The sequence below is a fragment of the Hyperolius riggenbachi genome, chromosome 3, assembly GCF_040937935.1.
Source record: "Hyperolius riggenbachi isolate aHypRig1 chromosome 3, aHypRig1.pri, whole genome shotgun sequence".
NCBI lineage: Eukaryota > Metazoa > Chordata > Amphibia > Anura > Hyperoliidae > Hyperolius > Hyperolius riggenbachi.
In genome coordinates, this window is record NC_090648.1 from 412,457,613 (window position 1) to 412,484,182 (window position 26,570).

General features: G+C 46.2%; 1 protein-coding gene across 3 annotated transcripts in view; it reads left to right on the forward strand.

Moving 5' to 3' along the window:
* RAD50 (RAD50 double strand break repair protein) overlaps positions 1–26,570 on the forward strand; it is a 167,439-nt gene that overhangs the window by 93,165 nt on the left and 47,704 nt on the right. For all 3 annotated transcript variants that reach the window (XM_068277463.1, XM_068277462.1, XM_068277461.1), the window contains exons 16-18: positions 7,122–7,248; positions 9,244–9,437; positions 18,467–18,577. In XM_068277463.1, the coding sequence (XP_068133564.1) occupies positions 7,122–7,248; positions 9,244–9,437; positions 18,467–18,577 (432 nt within the window). The remainder of the gene's footprint in view (positions 1–7,121; positions 7,249–9,243; positions 9,438–18,466; positions 18,578–26,570) is intronic.

Sequence of the window (26,570 nt, forward strand, 5' to 3'; positions counted from 1 at the left end):
CTGAGTGAACCTAACTTGCCTAATCTCCATGCTCCATCCAGTGACTGACTAAGCATTACCTGGTACTCATACTGTGCTGTGTGATCTGGTTTTCTTGTATTCCTGTATTGTCATATTGCTGTATGTCACCCCTAAATATTGTCTGTAACCTAAATTAATGTTCAGCGCTGCGTAATATGTTGGCGCTTTATAAATACAATAAAATAAATAATAAATAGTTTGGTGATTCATATTTTCTTTAAAATCATATGGTTGGCCAGGTGTGTGTGCAACTTTTATCTGTGGGATATTTTGAAAAATCTATGGAGTCCCCAAGCTTGTGCACATTTTCCCTCCATTTTGCCCCCTCACGTCCCTAATGTAACAATAAGGTACACATAATGCCTCTTTACACTCACACAACTCCTGACATTATTGTGATATTACCTAGTTACCACTCCGCGGACAGTATATCAACGCCCTGCAGGACTTCATCGGAAGTCCCAGGGACATAGATGTTAGTCTATTAGCGCAATCACCGTTGCGCGCTCTTCCGTCTGGTCCTGAACGCCGTTCTCGTCGCTAACTGTTGGTGTACAGGTCAGTGAACTGGCAAACCGTTCCCATTCACTGATCCAAGTGCACGATATCAATGAATACCAGCATCGATGAGATGGTGGCTAGGGGCAGTACCTATTCAGTAAGAAGTCTTTGGGCAAGACTTCCTAACACTGCAGGGTGGCCCGTTGAGCCCTCCCTTATAGGCTGCAGCTCTTGAACGCTTTGAGTCCAACAGGAGTAAAGTATTTTCCAAAGCACCTATTGAACATCAGTTGCTCAGTCCAACTGCCAGTATAGTGTGCAAACAGGCCTGGGGGGGGGGGGGGGGGACCATGCTTAAAAACAGGTATGGGCCATTATTGCTTTTTTTAAGAATAAAAGAAATACTGAGAATGCCCCAAGAAGAGATGAACTAGTCAGAAGCCTGTCAAATTTTCAGATTTCTACTACCTACTGTAAGTGACAGCAACATATGAGAAAATTAATTTATAGATCATTTTACTCTGGAAGAAACATACTTCTTATTTTTATGTGTTTACATGTATTTTTCAATGTTTTCGCGATAGTGGTCCTTTAAAGTGGATCCAAGACAATCTTTTGCATTCTTCATTTTTGTGCCCTTTACATATAGTTTCAGGGGCATTCTTCCCCCAAATGCTTTTTTTAAAATTACACTAATAGATTATAAACTAATAAATTTAAAGGAGCCCCGCCCCCAACTCCTCCAACGCCTCGGCGTTCAGTCCCATGCTGCAATTAATCGTGGGAGCTGAGCCTGGCAAGAAGGAACGTCTCATTTACATTTGCCTGCCCCACTGTGGGCTTATTGGTGGAGACGGACAGTGGGGCTGGAGCGGAGGCAGGAAGCCGATGTGCGAGGAGGGGGCCATGGGCAGCGCACACTGGCATCCAGGCTGCCGATTCTCCTGTAACTGTCTCCCTCCGCTACTCAGAATGGCTGCATGTCACAGTCAGAGCGACCTGCTGCCCCGCTATGACAGGAGAGCGGGTCGCCTATCAGTGCGCATACAGGCAGTCTTCCTGTATGTGTGCTGATAGGCGATCCGCTGTCCTGTCATAGCGGACAGAGGGAGACAGTTGCAGGGTAAGCTGCCGCCGAAGGGGGGGAGGGGGGACACTACACCATACTACCTTTACTGGCTGGGGAAACTATACTGGGGACAACTATATGATCTATACTGGGGGCAATTATGCTTTCTATACTGACTGGGGCCAACAATACTATCTATACTGAGGGGCAACTACACTAGCTATACTAAGTGGGGCCAACTATGCTATCTATAATGGGGGGCAACTATACTAGCTATACTGACTTGGGCAACTATACTATATACTCTGCATACTGATTTCAGATGCAAGGGGGTGGAGAGGGGTGTGGAGTTCACAGGCTGAGGGATGGAGATACAGAACAGGGTTGCCTGTGTGTGATGGTGACAAGACAAAACACTCATTGTATCACAGGAAGAAATAATCCATATACTGTTGAAGCTGTTTGCAGCTGGATTTGCTGTGTAAACCATCTGAACTTTAGGTAAGATATATAGACAAGTTTCTTGCTATAGTTATTTTTTCATCTCGGATCCGCTTTAAGCAATCCTGTCTTGCATCTGTAAGATATGTTCAAATATGTTCTCCACCTTTACAAATCTCCTTGGCCTTGTTTAAGAGCTATCAGAATGTCTCCAGAGCTATTTTGGCTGAGGTGACCCAGTGGAAACCTCAGAGGTAACATGACGCTGCTTGCAATTAGTCACGGATAACTCGCTGCGGATTATTTATAATCAGTATGTAGTGTGTGAGGCTGGGTCAGCTTGCTAAGCAATGGAGACATTTCTAACTGGGCTAGTCTTTCTTCGTGTCCACACAGATGTGTTCCCACTGGTGTTTCAGAAAGCAATACTCTAAAGCTCTGCATGTTTCAATCTTACAGAGCCCCCAGCAAGCTCATGGTGAACCAGAACTCCTTGGAGGGGGGTAAGCACCTACAAAGGACCAAAAAGCCCTCTTACTAAAATGTTAAAGTTTGCCTTCTTAAAACAGAAGGTATTTGTGATTATTCAGATTGTTGTGGGCATATGATGGCTAACACAATGCATCAATGCTATATATAAATTATCATTTGTTGTCCCTGTTTCATTCTGAAATCTTTTTTATATAGATCCTAACTGGTAGTGATATGTGAGTGATTACTCCCAACAGTACATCGCAGAGTCTGCATCCCCTACAGATATGAAGCATGTCTCTTTCTGAAATAAATGTCACTGCAGTAAATCCAGGGCAACTGTAATGAGTGAAAACAGAGAAATAAATTCTACTTCTTGATTTGTGCAGACTTATGAGACAAACAGTGAGAGAATACTGGGGATCTTTATAGGGAACATTAGGTGAGAGACATTTAGAAGCTGCCATATGTATTTCCTTTTAAATAGTACCATTTGACTGGCAGTCCTCCTGATCTTTCCAGTTAGTAGTGTCTGAATCACACACCTGAAACAAGCATGCAGCTAATCTTGTTAGAAACTTCTGATTTGCATGGTTATTTAGGGTCTATGGCTAAAAGTATTAGAGGCAAGTGCATGAACAGGACAATGCCAGGCAATGTGCATTGTTTAAAAGGAAAGAGATATGTCAGCCTCCATATGTCTCTCACCTCGGGTTCCCTTAAAGAGAACCCAAGGTGGTTTTTGGGGGGCAGATGGGACACAGAGGCATGTTCTCTGTCTCATGACATGCCTCTGTGTCCCCACACCACCGCTCTCTGCCCCCACCACCTCCACCACGCTTTAGCCCTTAAGATTAGCGACAATATTTGGCACTATCTTGGAAGTAAACATGTGGGAGAGGGATCCCCTGTTCAAAAAGCCCACCAGGGGTGTTCATGCAGGCTTTCCAGGGATGCCATTGGGCAGCTCTCTCTCCCTGGCCGCACCCCCTACCACTCCCCCGCCTCACTACACACTGTGAATGAGAGACTGAATCTGGGCGAAAATGAAAGTGGGCCATGGCAGCCCACAGGAAGGCGGTTTTGGAGGCTACCTGATCCGCTCAGCCCCCCTGATCAGGTAGCCTAGTTTTTGGGGTTTTTTTCATTTCATGAGCCCACCTCGGGCAAATGCTTGTGGCGAATTATAAAAAATCATATTTACTTACCTGGGGCTGTCTCCAGCCCCTAGAAGCCTATGTGTCCCCTCACCACAGCTCCGCTCTTTGCTAGCCTCTCGGGTCCCCTCCACAGTGGCGGCGGCGGCGGCTTATGCACAGGCGCAGAAATACTGGCCTGGTCGGGAGACTGCCAGAGAGGGCTTCTAGGGACTGGAGGAAGCACCAGGTAAGTAAATCTGATGTTTTTATAATCCACCTCATGTATTTAAACACCAAGCTCTATACTACTGAAACGATTTTCAGCAACTTTCGTAACAACGAAGTTAAAACAAATTCTGGGCTGGCACTGCCATAGGAGTAAACTGAGCAATTGCCCAGGGCCCCAAACCCAGCAGATATCCACTAATTGTCCCCTTCACGACCGCCTGGAATATCCTGTCGATTGCTAGTTCTCTCCCGGGGCACCTGCAGAGGGCTCTCATCAGTCACCTGTCTTTCCACCACACTCCTTCAGGCTGTGTCCTTCCGTCTTCGTCCCGTGCGCTTCTTCTTTGTCACCCAGTTGCATGTTATGTGAGTATGTACAGTACAATACATTACACTGAATCATGAAGAGGAGGCGTGCTAAGAATGACATTGGCTTTTCTTATCTATCCAGGGTCTTTGGCACCAGAGACATAAAAGTTTTTTTTTGCTTTTTGCTCACACAGCTTCATACCACACTGGAATGATCCATCTGTCTGCAAACGTTTCAAGCTTTTATTTGTCCCTCCTGACTAATAAGGTAACAGAAATGACCCTCAGACAGACTAGACCGAAGTGGTGAGAAACCTGGAAGAGACATCATGCCCATCCTGAACTAAAGCCTCATGCACACGCTAGATAAAACTCGGCCGAGGCAGCCGATGATGACCGCCTCTGCTAAGAATCAAGCGTGTGTACAGCGTCCCACGATGCTCCCCAACATCTCGGCTAGTGATCAGCCTGGCAGATCGACTCAGCTGAGCGATGGCATAAGAGTATTGTTTCCCCCACTCAACCTTGCAGGCTAACGACCTGTCTCTACAGTCTTGACCCTGCAGTGTCAAAGGAGATATCAAGTTGCAATCCCTGCCCATAGCTTCTACATTGGAATGAGGCTTAAAGTGGATCCGAGATGAAGTTTTACTCATTGCATAATTGTTTTCCTTTCCTATTGTTTATAGGGCATTCCTCAAGCCAAATACTTTTTTGTTTTTGTTTTAATACTCTAATTGCCTTTAAACTAACCAAGCCATGCCCACAGGTTTTCAGAGAGCCAAGGCACTTTCAGACAGTAACAAGGGCTCATGGGAGCTCAGTCTGGGCAGGCGGAGGGGGAGGTATTACTAGCCAGAGATTTCAGAGGCAGAGGGGAAGAGGGAGGAGGAGGGGGGGTTAGGTTTTTTTTGCTCAAGATGCAGATAAGCCTGCCTCTGTGTAATGTTTACAAACATGGCTGCTGTCATTTTTATCACAGGAATAAATGATCATATTCTATTAAAGCTGTTTGCAGCTAGATTTGCTGTGTAAACTATCTAAACTTTAGATAAGATACAGTGGCTTGCAAAAGTATTCGGCCCCCTTGAAGTTTTCCACATTTTGTCATATTACTGCCACAAACAAATCAATTTTATTGGAATTCCATGTGAAAGACCAATACAAAGTGGTGTACACATGAGAAGTGGAACGAAAATCATACATGATTCCAAACATTTTTTACAAATTAATAACTGCAAAGTGGGGTGTGCATAATTATTCAGCCCCTTGAGTCAATACTTTGTAGAACCACCTTTGACTGCAATTACAGCTGCCAGTCTTTTAGGGTATGTCTCTACCAGCTTTGCACATCTAGAGACTGAAATCCTTGCCCATTCTTCTTTGCAAAACCGCTCCAGCTCAATCAGATTAGATGGACAGCATTTGTGAACAGCAGTTTTCAGATCTTGCCACAGATTCTCGATTGGACTTAGATTTGGACTTTGACTGGGCTATTCTAACACATGGATATGTTTTGTTTTAAACCATTCCATTGTTGCCCTGGCTTTATTTTTAGGGTTGTTGTCCTGCTGGAAGGTGAACCTCCGCCCCAGTCTCAAGTCTTTTGCAGACTCCAAGAGGTTTTCTTCCAAGATTGCCCTGTATTTGGCTCCATCCATCTTTCCATCAACTCTGACCAGCTTCTCTGTCCCTGCTGAAGAGATGCACCCCCAGAGCATGATGCTGCCACCACCATATTTGACTGTGGGGATGGTGTGTTCAGAGTGATGTGCAGTGTTAGTTTTCCGCCACACATAGCGTTTTGCATTTTGGCCAAAAAGTTCCATTTTGGTCTCATCTGACCAGAGCACCTTCTTCCAAATGTTTACTGCGTCCCCCACATTACTTGTGGCAAACTGCAAATGAGACTTCTTATGCTTTTCTGTTAACAATGGCTTTCTACTTGCCACTCTTCCATAAAGGCCAACTTTGTGCAGTGCACGCCTAATAATTGTCCTGTGGACAGATTCCCCCACCTGAGCTGTAGATCTCTGCAGTTCGTCCAGAGTTACCATGGGCCTCTTGACTGCATTTCTGATCAGCGCTCTCCTTGTTCGGCCTGTGAGTTTAGGTGGACGGCCTTGTCTTGGTAGGTTCACAGTTGTGCCATACTCCTTCCATTTCTGAATGATCGCTTGAACAGTGCTCAGTGGGATGTTCAAGGCTTTGGAAATCTTTTTGTAGCCTAAGCCTGCTTTAAATTTCTCAATAACTTTATCCCTGACCTCTCTGGTGTGTTCTTTGGACTTCATGGTGTTGTTGCTCCCAATATTCTCTTAGACAACCTCTGAGGCTGTCACAGAGCAGCTGTATTTGTACTGACATTAGATTACACACAGGTGTACTCTATTTAGTCATTAGCACTCATCAGGCAATGTCTATGGGCAACTCACTGCACTCAGACCAAAGGGGGCTGAATAATTACGCACACCCCACTTTGCAGTTATTGATTTGTAAAAAATGTTTGGCATCATGTATGATTTTCGTTCCACTTCTCACGTGCACACCACTTTGCATTGGTCTTTCACGCGGAATTCCAATAAAATTGATTCATGTTTGTGGAAGTAATGTGACAAAATGTGGAAAACTTCAAGGGGGCCGAATACTTTTGCAAGCCACTGTATATAGACAAGTTACTTGTTTATAGTTAGTTTTTCATCTCGGATCCGCTTTGAGAGGGCTCCTCCTCCTATGCTCCTGCTACTACATAGGGTCTTTACGTACCATTTATTTATTTATTGTATGTATAAAGCGCCAACATATTACGCAGCGCTGGACATTAGTTTAGGTTACAGACAATATTTAGGGGTGACATACAACAATATGACAATACAGGAATACAAAAAAAAAACAGATCACCATATCTTTCTCTTGCTTATAACTTGGTACTTTTGTTTCAGATGGAATTGAGAGATGTGGAACGGAAGATAGCACAGCATGCAACTAAACTGCAAGGAGTAGATCTCAACCGCACTGTGCAGCAAGTAAACCAAGAGAAACAAGAAAAGCAGCATGACTTGGATAATGGTGCGTATGCAATCACAAGAGAGTTTTTAGTAAAACCAGAGCTGAGAATTTTTGCTACTGCTATATATTCATAATTCATTTTATTATCATGAGATCATAATCTCTCCTTGTGTACACATACAAATAAGATGTACATTTGTCCCATAGTAAAGTGCACTACAAAGGTGGCCATTAATGATGCTATCCCACTGATGATCGATTGTTTCTGAACATGGTTATGATTGATTGTAAACGATCGGTTATGCCCACTAATGTCCGTAAACTTGCTAACCAATCCAATCAGATTGATGGGATCTATCGAAAAAAATGGCTCAATTCCATTAATCTGATCGCTTAGGTTATCAAGTTTTCAGCCAATAGTTGGCATGACCAATTACTGGAACCGACCGATCTTCAGCAGGAGCGATTCGTTCATTTTTTTCCCTATCTATCTCTTACAAGTTGGTTTTATTTTTCTGACAGCTGTCAACCTCTTACCAACAGGTTTTGTACTCTCTTTGGGGGGGTCTTACAGTTTCTTTCATGCTTTTAAGAACTTCCTTGCAAGAACTTTTACAAAGATGCCTGCCTATCTCTGTTCCACTATTATTCTCTCTGCTGAACTATGTCTCTGCTTTCCAGAGTTTTTGACAGTAAAGGAAACCTTACAAATCTCAATTAAAGAAATGTGTTGGTCCAAAATCTGTTGGTAAGAAGTTCAGAACCACTACTTTATAATACCTACCATAAAGGATATGAGGTGAATGGTACAGATAAAGCATTACTTACCTTTACCTGGGGCTTCTTCCAGACCCTAGACATCTCTGTGTCTCTCCCCACAGTTTCGATGGGCTTCACTTTTCAGCTTCCCCCTCCGTAAAGATTGTCAGTGGCTTTTGCACATGCGATAATTACTGAGGATACAGCTGGAGACTAAAGCACATTGGAACCGCAGCAAGGAACATGGAGACTTCTAGAGGCTAGAAGAAGCCCCAGAAAATGAATGCTTTATCTGCACCATTCACCTCATGTATCCTTTAAAGAGAATCTGTATTGTTAAAATCGCACAAAAGTAAACATACCAGTGCGTTAGGGGACATCTCCTAGTCCCCTCTGTCACAATTTCGCCGTTCCCCGCCGCATTAAAAGTGGTTAAAAACAGTTTTAAAAAGTTTGTTTATAGACAAACAAAATGGCCACCAAAACAGGAAGTAGGTTGATGTACAGTATGTCCACACATAGAAAATACATCCATACACAATCAGGCTGTATACAGACTTCCTTTTGAATCTCAAGAGATCATTTGTGTGTTTCTTTCCCCCATGCACTGAAGTTTCAGGCTGCTCTTTTCTTCCTGCAAACAGCTTTGCCCTTGTCTGTAATTCTTCAGTATGTGAAAGCCCAGCCAGCTCAGAGGACGATTTATCCAGCTTGTAAAAGATAAAAGAGAAGCTGCTCTAATCTAAATAATACACAGGCAGTGTGCAGAGAGGGGCCTGGAAGTCCCCCTTCATAGCAGAACCACAACACTGAAGAACTTGGCAGCCTTCCAGACACAGGCCGACAAGTCTGACAGGAGAGAGATACATTGATTTATTACAGAGACTGTTATAGTAGAAAGTGCTGCAGTAAGCTAGAACACATTAGAATAGCTTTTGGAACTTGTAGGATGATAAAAAACAGGATGCAATTTTTGTTACGGAGTCTCTTTAAGTGACAGATGTAAAACATAAGGCCTGCTGGCCGAATGCCACAGATATTAGATCCTTTTGATTTAAGATTGTGGTGGGGTGTGATGCAACAGATCATCCTGATGCTGCAGCCTGATCACTTCCTGGAAAATAATACAACTTTTGCACTTCAAAAGCGAGAATGTCCACCTATAAATTTTCGAAGAAATGTTACCTGGAGTTTATCACGGGTAGTAAATTATATGTTGTCTTTGAAATCTATGTAGGTTTCAAAAAAACTTCAGCAGACAGCCTACTTATTTCTGTTCTTTTTGTTTATCCCCAGTGTCTGGTAAGATTGAACTCTTACGTAAGCGGATACAGGACCAGCAAGAGCAAATCCAGCACTTAAAGAGCTCAGCCAATGAGCTGAGAGCCGAGAAGCTTCATATTTCCAGCAATCTTCAGCGTCGCCAACAATTGGAAGACCAGAGTGTAGAGCTGACCACTGAGTTGCAGTGCCTGTCTAGAGAGATCAGGGTGAGCAGGAGTGGTTACATTACTACCTTTCAGTAAAACAGAATATATTTCAGTATGCAGTCTGGTCTTTCTCCAGCAATGTCAGTTTATTATCCAGCCTATCCTGAAGTTCTATTTTTATACATTTATCAGTAGGTGTTGTTTAGTTTTAATTAAATTATAAAGGATGCATTATTATTTCACTTATGGTTCTGTGAAGTGGGATACAGATGTTTGGTCCAGTGGACCAGAGTGAGAAAACCAAATGTGGAGAAGTAACTGTGGTGACAGTGTTGTTTAAGGGAAGGTGAAATCCATAGTTGGCATGTTTTTTATTTACTCATCTTGAATGTTATTACTTTTGCTCGTCAATGTCTTGTTTCATAGGTGCTTGTCGAAAAAAAAAAACGTAGAGAGAAAATTGTCAAACTCTCTTCCTCTCTGTGGAAGTTAGATAGCCAAAAGGTCCCTTATCTGATTGTGTATCGTATATACTCGCAAGCCGATCCGCATATAAGCTGACCCCCCCCCATCTTTTACGTTAGAAATCAGGAAAAAGTAATTGACTCTCATATAAGCCCCCCAGTATAAATATTGTGATGTGCTCCCAGCATGAGGTGGCCTCCCTCTCCATAACCAAATGTTCACCCAGGTGTTAGGCAGCCCCCTTCCCACAGCCAAATGTGCACCCAGGTGTTAGGCAGCCCCCTTCCCACAGTAAAATGTGCACCCAGTAGGCATATATTTACAATCGTTTTTTGGTACCTGTGCATTGGGGAAGTCTGGATCAATTGAAGAAACCTGCCGTCCTGGATGGCAGAAGAGTGCCTGCAGCAGAATGTGGGGCAGAGCTGAGTGTCAGGTGTTAATGGAAGGCAGGATCAGAGGGCAGGATCAGATGCCAACAAAGTGGGACAGGTGCTCCTCCACTTTCATTTGCGTGTCCCGCTTTCCCTGCACGGTGGTGGCCAGAATGTGTTATGGATCCAGGCACCGGTGCTGGCAGTGACGTGTCTGGAGTGACAGAGCCCGCGCTGAATCACCGGCACAATGATCGGGGATTCCCTCTTCCGTACTGCACTTGCTGTCTAAGGACCGCCAATAGATGGCGTCATCTATATGAAACACAGCAAGTGCAGGACGGAAGAGGGAATCCCCCAATCAATGTGCTGGTGATTCAGCACGACTCTGTCACTCCAGACACGTCACTGGAAGCATCGGATGCCCGGATTTATAACACATTCTGGCTGGCCACCGCCATGCAGGGAAAGCGGGGACACGCTTGTGGCTGAAAGCACGCTGGCATCCAATCCTGCTCTCCGATCCCGGATCCCGCCTTCTACTACGGACACCCCGCTCTGCCTCACATTCCCCTGCAGGCACTCTCCTGTCATCCAAGACACCAGGACTGCACCCGGTATCACCAAGGCAAGTGGAGGAGCTCCTGTCCCACACAGAAATGGCAACTCAAAGTAGGTGACTCGCATACAAGCCGAGACCCCCACTTTTGGGCCACTTTTTTGTGGTCAAAAATTCAGCTTGTATGCAAGTATATATGGTACTGATTCTCACTGCTACTGCTATTTTAAGGTTTATCAGTGTTTATACATCTACTTATTTGGCATCCGATCGACCATCCAATTTGAAAATTATGTAATTGGTGCCACCAAAAGCATAACCGATCAATGATTCAACCAATTTTGGACCGATTGCCGAAAGATTTCATGTTGGAATTGGTCGGGAATCGGCCTTCGATTGGCCACCAAAATCTCTAGATGCATGGACACCTTTAGTGTAGCTACACCAGTGTGTGCTTAAAAGTTTTGCAATGAGGCTCTAATCAGTAATCCAGTTTATTTACATTACTTATTGCAGCTCTTTTTGTAAAACTGCCATGCACCCAAACTTAGTGTGCAACATAGGAATGTGTGCATCACGTGCCAGCTTTGGTCAGAATTTAAAAATTTTGCTGAATCAGATATCCAGTATACTGCACCACTGATCATAGCTTTATTTGTGTAAAATACTTATTGGGTTAGTGGTTAAGATTCTACATATTTTAGGCGGGTAGGTTTAAGTAGCAGGGTAGAGATATGTTAGGCTTAGAAGATTTGGCATCAAGAAGGAGCTTAGGCTGGGGAGATTGGGTTTATGCTTCAGAAGGGAGCTAAGAGCTCATTCACACTCATGTGCGGTGCTGTCCAGCATGATGCACCGCACAGTGTCTGCAATAGTCTATGGACAGTGTGCATTCCCCTGCGCTGCGCTGTCACTTTCGATGCAATAAAAGAGCTTTAATTACGTTCAAAGCGTGGTGCCGGTCCTTTGGCAGAGAAATTTCACCTGCGCTGCGTTATAACATAGTCGGGAACATCCTCGCACACGATGCACACATTTTCATGCATTTTTTTAATGGGATGGAAGCCGCCGGTGTATGCGATTTAGCGCTTTGCGACAATGCGCTTCCATGCGTTGCAATGCATGCACAAAATTGCATTCGTGCATGCACTGCCCAGTGTCAATGAGCCCTAAAGCTCCAGCTACACTGTACAATTTTCCATCACATAGACTGATGTATTAGATCATTTTCGACCAGTCCGTTTGGATTCCGATCGATTTTGCGATCGATTTTGGATGCTTTTTAATGCAAAATTGTTCAGAAACATTTTGGACATCTAAACACAATGCAATTTCTTATCAGATCACTGGTCAATGTGATGGAAAATTGTACTGTGTAGATGGGGCTTTAGTGACATGGGTATCGTTTTGGTTTAGGCAGTCAACTGATTAGCAAGGCTGAAACAGCAAAGACAGTGTCACAGAGCTGATGCACAAGACTATTGGAACACCATTACCCATACTCTGCTCCCAAGCTGTTTTCTCACTGGCACTAGATGATGTACCTGTTCACGGGAATGAACACCGTGGGATCTTGGCATGAAGAAATATGTCTGCAAAGAAGTAGTGGGTAGCCTATTCCTTTCCACTGGTCGCACTTAACTGTATGATTAAAGTCAGTGTAGAAATGAAAATGTTGAGGTTTGCTTGAAGTAAATCCAATACTATTAACAGATTTCTACTGTAATCTATTTCGAGATTTTCAGATGTTAAAAAGGGTCAACGTGGGCTGCCAGCTGTAATTTCTTGTATTTACTACTTGGGGACAAAAACGTGTGATGTATTTACTCAGTATCATACCACACTGTCTTAGAACTTGCTTCTGAAATGTAGGGCAAACTAATTTGTCATGAACTAATCCTAAAGAGGATGTGGTTTTTCTTGTATACTGAAACATGACACATGACCCATATTGCCGTTATCAGATATGTCTGCCTTTTCTGGGTATGTCAGCAATATGTCACAGTTTTCTAGAAAGTGTATTTTAAGTGCAAGTCACTATTTTCATTTTTCTAGTGCTGTCTACAGAGATGGAGTCATTTCATTTAAGTAAGCAAGTAGGATTCCAAAAAGCTTGGAATCTTATCTGTACCTATGCATAGGAAATTTAATAATTTTTAATCCCATTACATGATCTAAAAAGCAAAAGTTCTCAACATTTAACGTTTTGTTTTTTAAAAAATTTTTAAGGGAGACCTCTTTGGAAAACTTGGAAAATTGTCATTGCTAAATTATTTTTAATTTAGCAATGACAATTGCACAAGAGTTGCTGCTTCCGGCTTCACTGTCTAGTGAGCCACTCATTTGGAGCAGACACCAACAACCCCCGTCTTGCATGGTTTTACAGGGAAGTGACTCAAAGGGCAGTGAAAACAGAATTAGAATGACAGTTCCAGTGCTTTTGCCCCCCAAAATCATTAAAGCAATAAAACATCTAGATTCAAACTTTAGTTCCATTTTAACTAGCAGTGTAAGCAATCTCACATTGTAACCCATAATCTCTACTGGGGATTGTATTATAAATATCCAAATATAAACAGAGATTTTTTGACCAAAATATGGCCTCTTGCATCAAATCTCAGTTTATATTCAGATCAATGCAGAGTGTACACAATGGAGGGTCCCATCTCTGCCAGTCTGCAGCCACTGGTGTCCCCCAAGTTGCACATAGTTGCCAGGCTCTTCTTTTCAGATGTCATCGCTCAGTGTCTTCCATCTTCTCCAGGCACAGCCACAGTGTTTACTGGGTCCACACTCTGTATCTGAAGCCTTCAGACTCTCTCTGATCCAGATCTCCAATGTCAGTATCATTCTGTTGTGTAATCTCTACTTATTAATGGGCATAAGGAAGAGAGTAGGCAGGAGGCAACAAACTGTGTTGACTGTTTATTTCATTGTGTTATTCATAATATTGCCTGTTCACATAAGTGCAGCAGGATGCCCAGGTGAGTGGTGGGGGTGGCAGCTCCAATCAGCTGTGAATAAGCGTCGTTGTTTTAAAGAAACCTGTTTGAGCTTCTACCCCATCACCCTCTTGCCTGGGCATTTTGCTGTATGAACAAGCCATTTTTTGACTAGCACTGTGGAATAAACTGTCAATTCTGTTGGTGTCTCCTCCCTGCTTTCTTCCTACCGTGCGTCATATTGTCGTTTTTCTCTGAATATGAACAGGAGAGAACACCTGGGCTATATATGCATTGTGCATTGCATTAGGGAGCCCTACCGGATACCTCCACCTTCTCCCCGCATGCTGCCTGCCTTCCATCTAACTCGGGGGTTTCAAACTCCATTACAAAATGGGCCAAAATTGAGCTCTGGGACCAAGTCGCAGTTCGACCTCAATGTCTAGTGGCCACCTCTCTCCCTTATAAAGTTCCCTGATATCTAATAGCCCCCCTCCATTCCCTATACAGATCCCTGATGTTTAGTGGCCCCCTCTTTCCCATATACAGTTCCTTGGTGTCTAGTGGGCCCCTTCCCTCTCCTGTACAGTTCCCTGGTATCTAGTGCTTTCTTCTTCCCCATATGGCTTCCCTAGTGATCTAGGGCTTATCCTCCAATATAGCTTCCCTGGTGGTCTAGAGTGGGCCAAGCATAATGTAAAGTGGGGAAACCACCTGAGGGCCAAATCTGATGGCTCAGAGGGCCGGATTTAGCCCACGGGCCAGAGTTTGACATGTATGATCTAACTAATTGGTCTGAGGGTGCAATACACTTCATCTCACACTCATCAAATGTTGCAAATTAGTTGAGGGAAGAAAGCGGATGGCTAGAGTTACAGGCAGGGATGGACAGATGGATGGCAGTAGGCACTCAGGTGCACACTCCGCACTGGCCATTGGGAAACGCCAGTGGCTACAGATCATCTAACGGGTAGGGACTGGAATGCTCTACTGTACACACTCTGTACTGAATTTTCCCAGATCCTTCACGACCCCTCTACTGCTGCCTGCCTCTTCATAACCACGCTCCCATCCTTATACAAATGCGACCGTACTGTGTATGTGCAAGTATGGTCTGCACATGCCCAGTAGAATCAAGCTGCTTTTGCACAAGCAGCCTCTTGCTACTGGGCATGTGCGAATAGTACTCACTCATGCACTGAAACATGGACTGGAGTGCGACCAAGAGAGCATATTCAACGAGCTCTTGTTTTTCAGTGGTTTTTCTTGCATAAAACAACTGCTCATGGTTATTTTAGGTTACAATCTAAAGTTTACACGTGTCCTCCAGCATTGTCAGTCTCCCCTTCAGTAATTGACCATGACAGAAAGTATTTGGCTAAAGCTAATGTCGTTTAGAACGCTGCTTGTTTTTTCCGTCTGTAGAAAAGAACACTTCTCAGGCAGGAGCTGAACAGAATATCTGTACGATTACATACCTCCCAACATTTGAAGATGTGAAAGAGGGACACTTAAGCCACGCCCCCTGTGCGGCCTTAAGCCACACCTCTGCTTTTGCAGGAGGGTGACAATGGGAGGAATGAGTTTGCGAAGGAGGGTGCCTGTGGGTGGGAGAGGGTGACACTGGGTGGAAAGGGGGGTGCCAGTGGGTGGGGGAGGAAGGTGCCAGTGGGTAGGAGGAGGGTGTTAGTGAAAAGTGGAGGGTGTCAGTGGGCAGAGAGGAGGGTGTCAGTGAGCAGGGAGGAGGGTGAACCTGGGTGGGGAGGAGGGTGCCAGTGGGTAGGAGAAGGGTACCTGTGGGTGGAAAGGAGGGTGACACTGGGTGGGGAGGAGGGTGCCAGTGGGTAGGAGGAGGGTGTCAGTGGGTAGGAGAAGGGTGACACTGGGTGGGGAGGAGGGTGCCAGTGGGTGGAAAGGAGGGTGCCACTGGGTGGGGGAGAAAGGTGCCAGTGGGTAGGAGGAGGGTGACACTGGGTGGGGAGGAGGGTACCTGTGGGTGGAAAGGAGGGTGCCACTGGGTGGGGGAGAAAGGTGCCAGTGGGTAGGAGTAGTGATGAGCAAATCCGATCCGGATGCTACTCGGATAGTAGCTATCCGGATTTCTCCCAGTAATGCATTGCGGCCTGGGTGGGGGGTTTAATCCTTACCCATCATGACGTCTTCTTCGTCCGTCCTTCGGCGCCTCCCACGATGCGTTCCACTCCGGCGTCACGTGACTACACACTTCCTCCTTCAACCCGGAAGGAGGAAGTGTTTTTTAGTCACGTGACGCCGGAGTGGAGCGCATCGTGGGAGGCGCCGAGGGACGGACGAAGAAGACGTCATGATAGGTAAGGATTAAATCCCCCGCCCAGGCCGCAGTGCATTACTGGGAGAAATCCGGATAGCTACTATCCGAGTAGCATCCGGATCGGATTTGCTCATCACTGGGTAGGAGGAGGGTGACACTGGGTGGGGAGGAGGGTGCCAGTCAGCAAAGAAGAGGGTGCCAGTTGGTGGGGAGGAGGGTGCCAGTGGGTGGGGAGGAGGGTGCTAGTGGGTGGGGAGGAGGGTGTCAGTGGGTAGGAGGAGGGTGTCAGTGGATAGAAGGGTGACACTGGGTGGGGAGGAGGGTACCTGTGAGTGGAAAGGAGGGTGACACTGGGTGGGGAGGAGGGTGCCAGTGGGTAGGAGGAGGGTGTCAGTGGGTAGGAGAAGGGTGTCAGTGGGTGGGGAGGAGAGTACCTGTGGGTGGAAAGGAGGGTGCCACTGGGTGGGGGAGAAAGGTGCCAGTGGGTAGGAGGAGGGTGTCAGTGGGTAGGAGGAGGGTGCCAGTCAGCAAAGAGGGTGCCAGTGGGTGGGGAGGAGGGTGCCAGTGGGTGGGGAGCAGGGTGTCAGCGGGTATGAGGAGGGTGCCAGTCAGCAAAGAGGGTGCCAGTGGGTGGGGAGGAGGGTGCTATTGGGTGGGGAGGAGGGTGTCAGTGGGTAGGAGGAGGGTGCCAGTCAGCAAAGAGGGTGCCAGTGGGTGAGGAGGGTGCTAGTGGGTGGTGAGGAGGGTGCTAGTGGTTATGGGGGTCGTCAGTGGAAGGGGGGGAGAATGCCCGTGGGTGAGGAGGAAGGTGCCCCTGTGTGGTGAGGAAATTGCCCTGGGCAGAGAAGAGATGACAGAAATGATCGAGGCGCCAGCCGCGCCAATAAGGAATGCGGGAGCCTGCTTTATTCCTCCCTCCCTTCCTCTGAATGCCCCCACCTGCTGTGAATGTGTGCCTTTCCCCCGTATGCAGTGTGTGCGCAGCGTTAGGTCCTCTTACCGCAATCCATGCGCACCGGCAACTAGTCTCCTGCTTCCTGTTTACCATGACGTCACAGGAAGCAAGAGACTAGTTGCCGGTGCGCATGGATTGCGATAAGAGGACCTACCGCTCCGCTCCGCACACACTGCCTACAGGGGGGGACACATTCACAGCAGGTGGGGGCATTCAGAGGAAGGGAGGGAGGAGTAAAGCAGGCTCCCGCATCCCTTATTGGCGCGGCTGGCGCCTCGATCATTTCTGTCATCTCTTCTCTCCCCAGCCTGCCAGGACTTAAGTGGGGCTTCCAGGGATAGCGGGAGTGCCCCCCCAAATCGGGAGAATCCCGACCAATCCGGGACGGTTGGGGGGCATGCGATTAGGAATAAATTGTTACCCGCGATGAAAAGAAATGATCGTTTCAGGCTATGTTAATTAAAATGTGTACATAGCTTGTGTTACTTTAGCAGTAACTTGTAGCTGTACAGTTTTGTAGCCAGCTAGAAACAGTGGGCACCCAGCTTTTCCAAGTATTGCTAAGGCTAGGTCCACACTAGGTACATTAACGTATCCGTGGCTCCGTTTTTCAGGCCGGATCAAAACCGGAGCCACGGATATCTGTGTTTTAGATAGCAGCTGTCTTTACCCATAAAAAAAAAAGATCCAATAAGTCTGCGTTTGCGGGGACCCGATTTCAAAACCTGAACGGAAGGTCCGGATCTGCTGCATTTTCTCGCAATGGATATGGATCCTGATACACGCAGGGGTACTGAAGGGCAATATGAAAATGGATCCCCCTCTACACTGGCATCTTTGGACACAGAAACTGATCAGTTTTCTGTGTCACAGCCTGTGGGGGGGAGAGGCAGCCGCCATGAAAAGAAAACTTTAAAAAAAACGGATCTGATTTGAAATGGATCCGATCCTGAACAGACAAGTGGGAACCTAGCCTAACTATAGCTGAAACTGGAGATGTGTAGCTGCTATAAATCTGTTTGTTTGACTAATCCGTACCCAAGTACCTTGCAATAATACAAATCTGGTCTAAGATTTATCAATGCTTCACTGTGAATATGTTAGCGTGTGGTTCTACATCCTTGTCAACTTTTGTTCCTGCTAACTTAATAAGATGTTGATCTTGTAGTTTAGTAAATGCAATGTTGGCAGAGTGGAAGTGTTTCTCATAACAATCAGATGATGACTTTATCTACTGACATTCGCTAGAATTTTGGTCATGATGGGTTGTTAACAATAGCACCTTCACTTTTGTGTCCACCTGCATTTTAGAAAAACAGGCATATTTTATGGAGCAAACTCTATGTATGTCAAGCACACATTATAGTTGTCTGGAATCAAATTAAGTGCACAAGCAAGGATTCACTTGCCCTTTCGTGTGCTTTACACATTATCTGTTTGTTCTTTACACAGTAGTTTTGTTGTGTTCTTCCTGTGCTAAAAGATTTAATGTATTTGCCTTCAGGAAGCTCGAGAGCAAGTTTCCCCACTGGAAACAACATTAGAAAAACTTCAGCAGGAGAAACATGACATTCTTGAGAAAAAAGACTCCAGCTACAGAGCAGTACAAGAAAAGGTGACTTCTCCATTTCATGCTGTGTAATTGTTGTGTAGTTCTTGATTGTGGTTTGTGCAACAGTTTTATGTAGCTTTTGCTGAGCTTTTAGTTTGTGCATAAACTCTGCACACAAGACAGACTTGAAACTCAGCTACTGTTTCTTAAAGTGAACCTGGGGTAAGCGTGAAATGGAGGGAGCCATATTTATTTTCCTTTTAAGCAATACCAGTTGCCTGGTTCGCCTCTTGATCTTCTGGCATCAGTAGTGTCTGAATCACACACGTAAAACAAGCATGTGGCTAATCAGGTCAGACTTGAGTCAGAGCACCTGATATACATGCTTGTTCAAGGTATACAGCTAAAAGAATAATGGTAGCCATACATCTAGCGATGATGGGCAGAATCGACCAAGAGACAAACCTCTCTCTCTTCAATCAAACCTGATTAGAGAGATATCTGTCAGCTGCCCATACACCGCAGGCCGATTCCCAGTCAATTTCATGCTGAAATTGATCTGGAACCAGCCTTGTGACGCCGGCTCCGCCAGCCCGACGCTGTTCTTTTTATGTTCGCTGTACCCACCGGTGCCCAGTGGACTATACATCACCTGTCCTTGTCAGCTGCTGGCTCTGGGCACCATCCTTCGTCCATACTTGGGCACATTGAACATTAGGGGGACAGGGTCGCGGGTTTCGTTGCGTTTGTTGCTCGCCTCAATATCGCTTGCCGTTACCGCCGCAGACCCAATCGGCCAGCATGTCCAGTTGACATGCTCGGCCTGAAATTAGTTGCATAGTCGATCAGGCATGCATTTGGCTGCACCGTTTTCCATCCAATTAACACATACATTTTTACGCGTTGGTGTTGCAATGCGTAAAAATTTACGCATGGCACCACTAACGCGTAAAAATGTATGTGTTAATGTTCCTGCACTAGCGGGAATGCGTAAAAATGTACGCAATGCGGCCCGCCGACCTCCGAGGTCGGCAAGCTGCCAGCGGGGGACTGGAGCAGCAGTGAGTGACTACAAGGGCACAGGATGGCTGCATGGGGCTGGTAGAAGACCCAGGTAAGTGAAACTCATTTTTTTATTTTGCTTGGACCTTCCCTTTAAAAGGAAACAAATATGGCAGCCTCCATATCACTCTCACTCCAGGTTCTCTTTAAATGTGCCAGAAGTCAACAGAGACTACCTGGGATCTCTTGCATACCAGGACAATTGCAATTTCCAATGTAATGTTAACTGTCAGGAATCCTAGAAATCATTTAACAGGGTTATATTATATCTTTTTTTTTTAATTGTGTGTCTGAATGGGAACACTGGAAACCGAAACGTAAACCTGCTTCTTTCTTCACTTAAAAAAAGAAAGGTCTGTATAGCACAGAGTATGCTTAGTGCTGAGATAATTGAGGGATAAGTAATTTGCCTGTAATGTCATTTTTTATGCTGGGTTTACACCATACAATTTTCTGTTAAGCCCTATCTACACGATACGATTCTTTGTGCGATTCGATTACGATTCTATTTACGATCCGTTTAAATCCGACATGTCCGATCAGGATTCGATTCGATACATTTCGATTTGACATTGTTTTGCAATGATTTACCTGCCGGATAGATAAAGTTCAACATGTTGGAAATGTATCTATCTTAAAATCTATCTGCCGAGCAATTAGGCATTGTTCTACACAGCTTGAGCGAAAGTATCCCGGACAATGCTCTTCAGGTGCCTGGGCCACAACATCTTTCGAGCAGACAGAGATCAGGCCCTCTCGTGGAAAAAGCACGGAGGAGGCATATGCTTCTACATAAACACCTCCTGGTGCACCACCACCACTATCCTCACCACCACCACCATCTGATGTTGAGCTACTGGCCATCAACTACAAGCCCCAGTACTCACCCAGGGAGTTTACATCCTTTGTTCTCTTTGGAGTCTACATCCCCCCCGATGCGAACACGAAGACTGCCCTACAAGTTCTCAGCGACAGCATCCTGCGGTGGGAAACTGCTCTTCCAGAAGCCCTCTTCATCATCCTGGGGGATTTCAACTGAGCCAACCTCCGCCAGGAACTGCCCCGGTATAAGCAACACATCACCTGCCCCACCAGGAACCACAACACCCTGGACCACTGCTACACAGTGCAAAAGAATGCTTACAAGGCCACTCAGGGAGCTGCCCTGGGGAACTCGGATCACTGCCTAATTCATCTGATCCCCACCTACCGAAGGCTCCTGGAATCCACTAAGCCTGTCATCAGGACTGTCAAAAAGTGGACAGATGATGGAGCTGCAGGCATGCTTAGATTGCACGGACTGATCAGCCCTGGAGGCACCCACCTTGGCTGAATGGACAGAGAACGTCACCTCCTATATAAGCTTCTGTGAGGAGTCGTGCATCCCTACTAAGACCTTCAAGGTCTTCCCTAACAACAAGCCCTGGTTCACCAGCAAGCTGCGCCGGCTTCGGAAACTAAAGGAGGAGGCGCACAAGTCCGGCACCCCAGCTGAGTTCAGGGAGGCCAGGAATGCCCTGGACCGGGAACTAAAAGCTGCAAAGAGGGCCTACTCTGATAAGCTGAGGCTCAGTCTCCAGTCAAACAACTCCCGGGAGGTCTGGAAAGGCCTCAGGGCAGTTACCAACTTCAAATCTGCCCACCATCAGGCGATCCCTGGTATCCAACTAGCTGAGGAACTCAACGAGTTTTACTGCAGGTTTGAACACCTCTCCACACCAAAGGACATTCCTCCCCCTCTAACCTGCCCATGGGGGCATGATGATGCTTCGGCGTCAATCAAAGTCTTCAAAATCAAAGTCAATCAAAGGAGGATGTACTGCGTCAACTCCACAAACTCAACCACAGGAAGGCTGCAGGCCCGGATGGCGTGTCGTCGACGTGTCTGAAAACCTGTGCAGTCCAGCTAGCTCCCATCCTTACCTCCATTTACAATAGATCCCTAGCGGAAGGCAGGGTCCCCCCTTGCTTCAAAAGGTTTACAATTATCCCAGTCCCCAAGAAACCAGGAAACATCGATCACAACAACTTCAGACCTGTAGCCCTCACTCCCATCATCATGAAGGTCCTTGAGCGACTAGTCCTTGCTGTCCTGGAGAGCTCCACTGATGCCTTCCTCGATCCTCATCAGTTTGCGTATAGGGCGAACAGGTCAGTGGAGGATGCAATCAATGTCAGCCTGGCGTATATCACGGAGCACCTGGACAGACCTGGCTCCTATGCCAGAATCTTGCTCTTGGACTTCAGCTCGGCCTTCAACACCATTCGCCCAGACATCCTGCTAAACAACCTTGCGCAACTGGGTGTCGACCCATCCCTCAGCAGGTGGGTCGGGGACTTCCTCACGAACAGAACACAGCAAGTCAAGCTCGGCAACTGCTCCTCCAGTGTGAGAATCACCAACATAGGGGCACCACAGGGGTGCGTACTGTCCCCACTTCTGTTTTCCCTCTACACCAACAATTGCACCTCAACTGCCGACTCTGTCAAGATCATGAAATTCGCGGATGACACAACTATCATCGGTCTCATCAGCAGCAATGATGAGCAAGCCTACCACAGCGAGATTGAGAGGACCTGTAACTGGTGCAAGCAAAACAATCTCGTCCTCAATGCATCCAAGACCGTCGAATTAATTGTGCACTTCAGAAAACACCCTCCTGCCCTTCCACCAGTCCTCATTGGAGAGACTGAAGTCACCAGGGCACCAAGTGTTCGGCTCCTGGGCACCACCATAACTAGTGACCTAAGTCCAACATGCAGAAAAAGAGGCTTTGCACATCCCTAAGTAAAACTTTTTGATTTATTTGAAAAAGATTAAAAGGCATACATTACAAATCCCAAAGGTATAACGGAGAGAGGTACAGGCAGGTGGGGAGGTCGACAGCCGTTTCGCGACGTCACATAGAGTGGCGCACCATAACTAGTGACCTAAGATGGGGGCAAAACTCCACCAGAATTCAGAAGAATGCTCAGATGAGGCTGTTTTTTCTGCGTCAGCTGAAGAAATTTGGCATCCCGCGTGATCTGCTCACCAGTTTCTACTCCGCTACAGTTGAGTCCATCCTCTGCTCTTCCATCATTGTCTGGTATTCGGGAGCTAACGCCAGGGACAGGTATAAACTTCAGAGAGTAATTAGCGCTGCGGAGAAGATCATTGGCACACCTCTGCCCCCTCTCGACCTCCACACAGCCAGAATGATGAAAAGAGCCGGCAGGATCTCCCAAAACCCCTCCCACCCAGGAAGCCACTTCTTTGAGCCCCTCCAATCGGGCCGCCGCTTCAGACTAGTCCGTTCAAGAACCACGAGGCGAAGAAACACCTTTTTCCCCCAGGCAGTCCTCCTACTGCAGTTGGCTGATGGTGTAATGGTTAAGGGCTCTGCCTCTGACACAGGAGACCAGGGTTCGAATCTCGGCTCTGCCTGTTCAGTAAGCCAGCACTAATTCAGTAGGAGACCTTTGGCAAGTCTCCCTTACACTGCTACTGCCAATAGAGCGCGCCCTAGTGGCTGCTGCTCTGCTCTGGCGCTTTGAGTCCGCAAGGAGAAAAGCGCAATATAAATGTTATTTGTCTTGTCTTGTCTACTGAACACTCCTCCCATCCGGGCCTCCACAGCTTAGTCCGTGTACAACTCAGTTCCCCAGTCGCCAACATTGAGACTGCACCGGCACAATGCTTTTCAACTGATATGCCTGTATGTATGTATGTATGAATGTTTGTATGTCCTATGTCTTTTTGCTCTCTGCCTTGCCATGTGTACCATATTCAATTCCGGGGGCACCAACAGCGCACTCGGCGAATAAAGGTGGCCATACACTGGTCGATGTGCCATTAGATCGACCAGCTGACAGATCCCTATCTGATCCCCCCCCCCCCCCCCCCCGTATACATTACCTGAGGCTGGCTCCCGGGCGTCTTCTCCGCACTACACCGCACCGCTGTTCTTGCTCCTTCCCGGCGCCCTCTATTTCAACTTCCTGGTCACCGGAGTGACACAGGAAGTATAAGCGTACACTGGGACATGCGGAAATGCGGTGCAGCGAGGAGAAGAGGACCCCGGAGCCAGCTTCAGGTAATGTATACATGCTCGGATCGGGCCCGAATCGTACGCCGCAAGCGACGCGCTCCTACCGCCGGGCGATCGAGGGTAATTTCCCGCACGGCGCGATCGACGGACCGATCCGATTTCGGGAGGAAATCGGATCGGCGGGTGCGTTTAGCGCAAGCGATTGGCAGCAGATCCGATCCCAGGATCGGATCTGCTGTCGAAACGGCCGTGAATCGAGCCAGTGTATGGCCTGCTTAAAAGTGATTCTGATAAACAGAAGACAATGCACCAGAGATGATGACCATTCTCTACAGAAAATAATCTAAAGGTGGCCATACACTCGTTAGATTAGCAGCAGATAGATCATCAGATAGATTTCTTATCTATATAATGTGTTTAGGAACATTTTTTACTAGGAACAGATTTCCAATAGATTTCAGTTTGAAATCTATTGAAAATCGATCTGAAGGCATTTTTTTGCTATCAGATTTCCATTAGGGCCAATGCAAAATGATAAGCAATCTCAACAGATCGACCTAGATTTTCCACCCTGCCAGATCGATTGAAATAGATCGAAATCGGCCGCCAATCGGTCGATTGGTCAACCGATTTTCGATCAACCGATTTTGATCGATCGATCGGCCAAAAATCGGCTGAGTGTATGGGACCCTTAAAGAGGAACTCCAGTGAAAATAATGCAATAAAAAAAGTGCTTCATTTTTACAATAATTGTGTATAAATGATTTAGTCAGTGTTTGCTCATTGTAAAATCTTTCCTCTCCCCAATTTACATTCTGATATTTATTACATGGTGACATTTTTACTGTGGGCAGGTTATGTAGCTGCTGCTAGCTGTTTTGGCTGTTAAAGACACCTGTGAACAGCTAATTCCTGTGTGTGAACCTTGTTACATTGTAACAAACTGCCAAAAGTACAGCGGTCCCAGAGCTTCTTGTGGGAGGGGTTTCAGCACAAAATCAGTCATACAGCGCCCCCTGATGGTCTGTTTGTGAAAAGCAATATTTCTCATGTAAAATGGGGTATCAGCTACTGATTGGGATAAAGTTCAATTCTTGGTTGGAGTTTCTCTTTAAAGAGAAACTCCGACCAAAAATTGAACTTTATCTTAATCAGTAGCTGCTAGCCCCTTTTACATGAGAAATCTATTCCTTTTCACAAACAGACCATCAGGGGGTGCTGTATGACTGATATTGTGGTGAAACCCCTCCCACAAGAAACCCCTCCCACAAGAAAAGTTCAAACTTTTGGCAGTTTCCTGTCTGTGAACCTTGTTGCATTGTGGAAAATAGCTGTTTACAGCTGTTTCCAACTGCCAAAAAACATGCAGCAGCTACATCACCTGCCAACAGTAAAATGTCCACTGGAGTTCCTCTTTAATTATGCATTGTAACAGAAAAATTTAACAGAAGAATCTAACAGAAAATTGTATGGTGTAAACCCAGCATTACAATGACAAATCAATCATGCTTTCCTTTTTGTCTTTCTCCCCTTCCGACTGCCCAACCGCCCCAATTTTACCAGTGTCTGTTCAGCTGATTATATCGCTCAACTACAGCAGGCGACAGGTTTTCCTCATAACAGAGTATGCTGTCAAGTTTGCACATCCTTCTCTAGAACAGAACTTTTCAGATAAGATTGTAGACTGAATAAACAGATATTTATCTCACCATTGTTTAAAGTCATGTGTTGCTGTACATAGCTAATCAGGAGATAAAGTATCTAATGCTGGGTGCACGTTGGCAGGTTGACAGAACAATTGACAGATCAACCAAATGTAGCCAAAGCCAGGCACATATTTTGCATTTTTTTAAATTAGATTTAGTTGAAGAAAACTGAATGTAGTAAAAATCTTTATAAGAAAATGAGGCCCTCCTTAACCAATTTGTCGATGGGGCACTGATGGAGAAAGGCTGTTACTTGTGAGATCAAGAGAACAGGAGGTGTCGCTGGTGTACGGGCAAAGATATTTGATTTAGAGCTCCACTGACATCTGATGGATGAGTAGGACAAGCTGGTAAAATATCAATATCCTGTAGATATCCATCAGCACATCTAGCATGGGCACGCCTCATATGACAACACAATAGGTTTACTGAAGCACATGGTTTATCAAGCTTTACTGTTTTGATTTCAAACATGCAGTCAGGAGCTGAGAATCATGTTTGCTGCACATCAGTGGCGTATCTAGAGGTGTGCAGGTATCGCTCTTGCCATGGGCACCAGAGCTTCATGTGTACCATGCCTGCTTCTGTGCCTCTCAGTCACTCAGACCTCAGATCAGATTATTTCTGTTATCTGGGGAACATGGCTACTTAACCACCCTGGCATTCTATTACCTGCGCCAGGGTGGCCGCGCAGCAGTTTTAAAAAAAAAAATTAAATCATGTAGCTAGCCTAGCGCTAGCTACATGATGTGGGATTTCCTTACGGGCTTCCCCCATCGCCATGACGATGATCGCGATGACGTAATCAACGTCGTCGACATCGTGACATCAGAGTCCCGATCCACCCGTCAGCGCTGTCTGGCACTGATTGGCCAGGCTGCGCAGGGGTCTCGGCGGGGGGGGGGGGGGGGGTTGCGGTGGTTAGGCGGCAGATAGAGGCGCATCTGCGGCGAGCGGGACCAACACGCAGCAAGCAAAGTGCTTGCTGCGTGTTTTTAAAAAAAATTTTGAAAATCGGCCCAGCGGGTCCTGAGCGGCGGGCGCCCGCCAGCGGTCATGGACGAGCTGAGCTCGTCCATACCGCCAAGGAGGTTAATTTATGTGTATAGGGAGCTCTTGACTATTTATTTTATCTTGATGCAACTATGAATACTTGATTGAAAAAGGGGAAGGTTAGTGTAATGCTAGGTACACACCATGCAAATTTCTGTTAGATTTACCTGACGATTTTTTCCAACATGTCCATACTGAATTTTG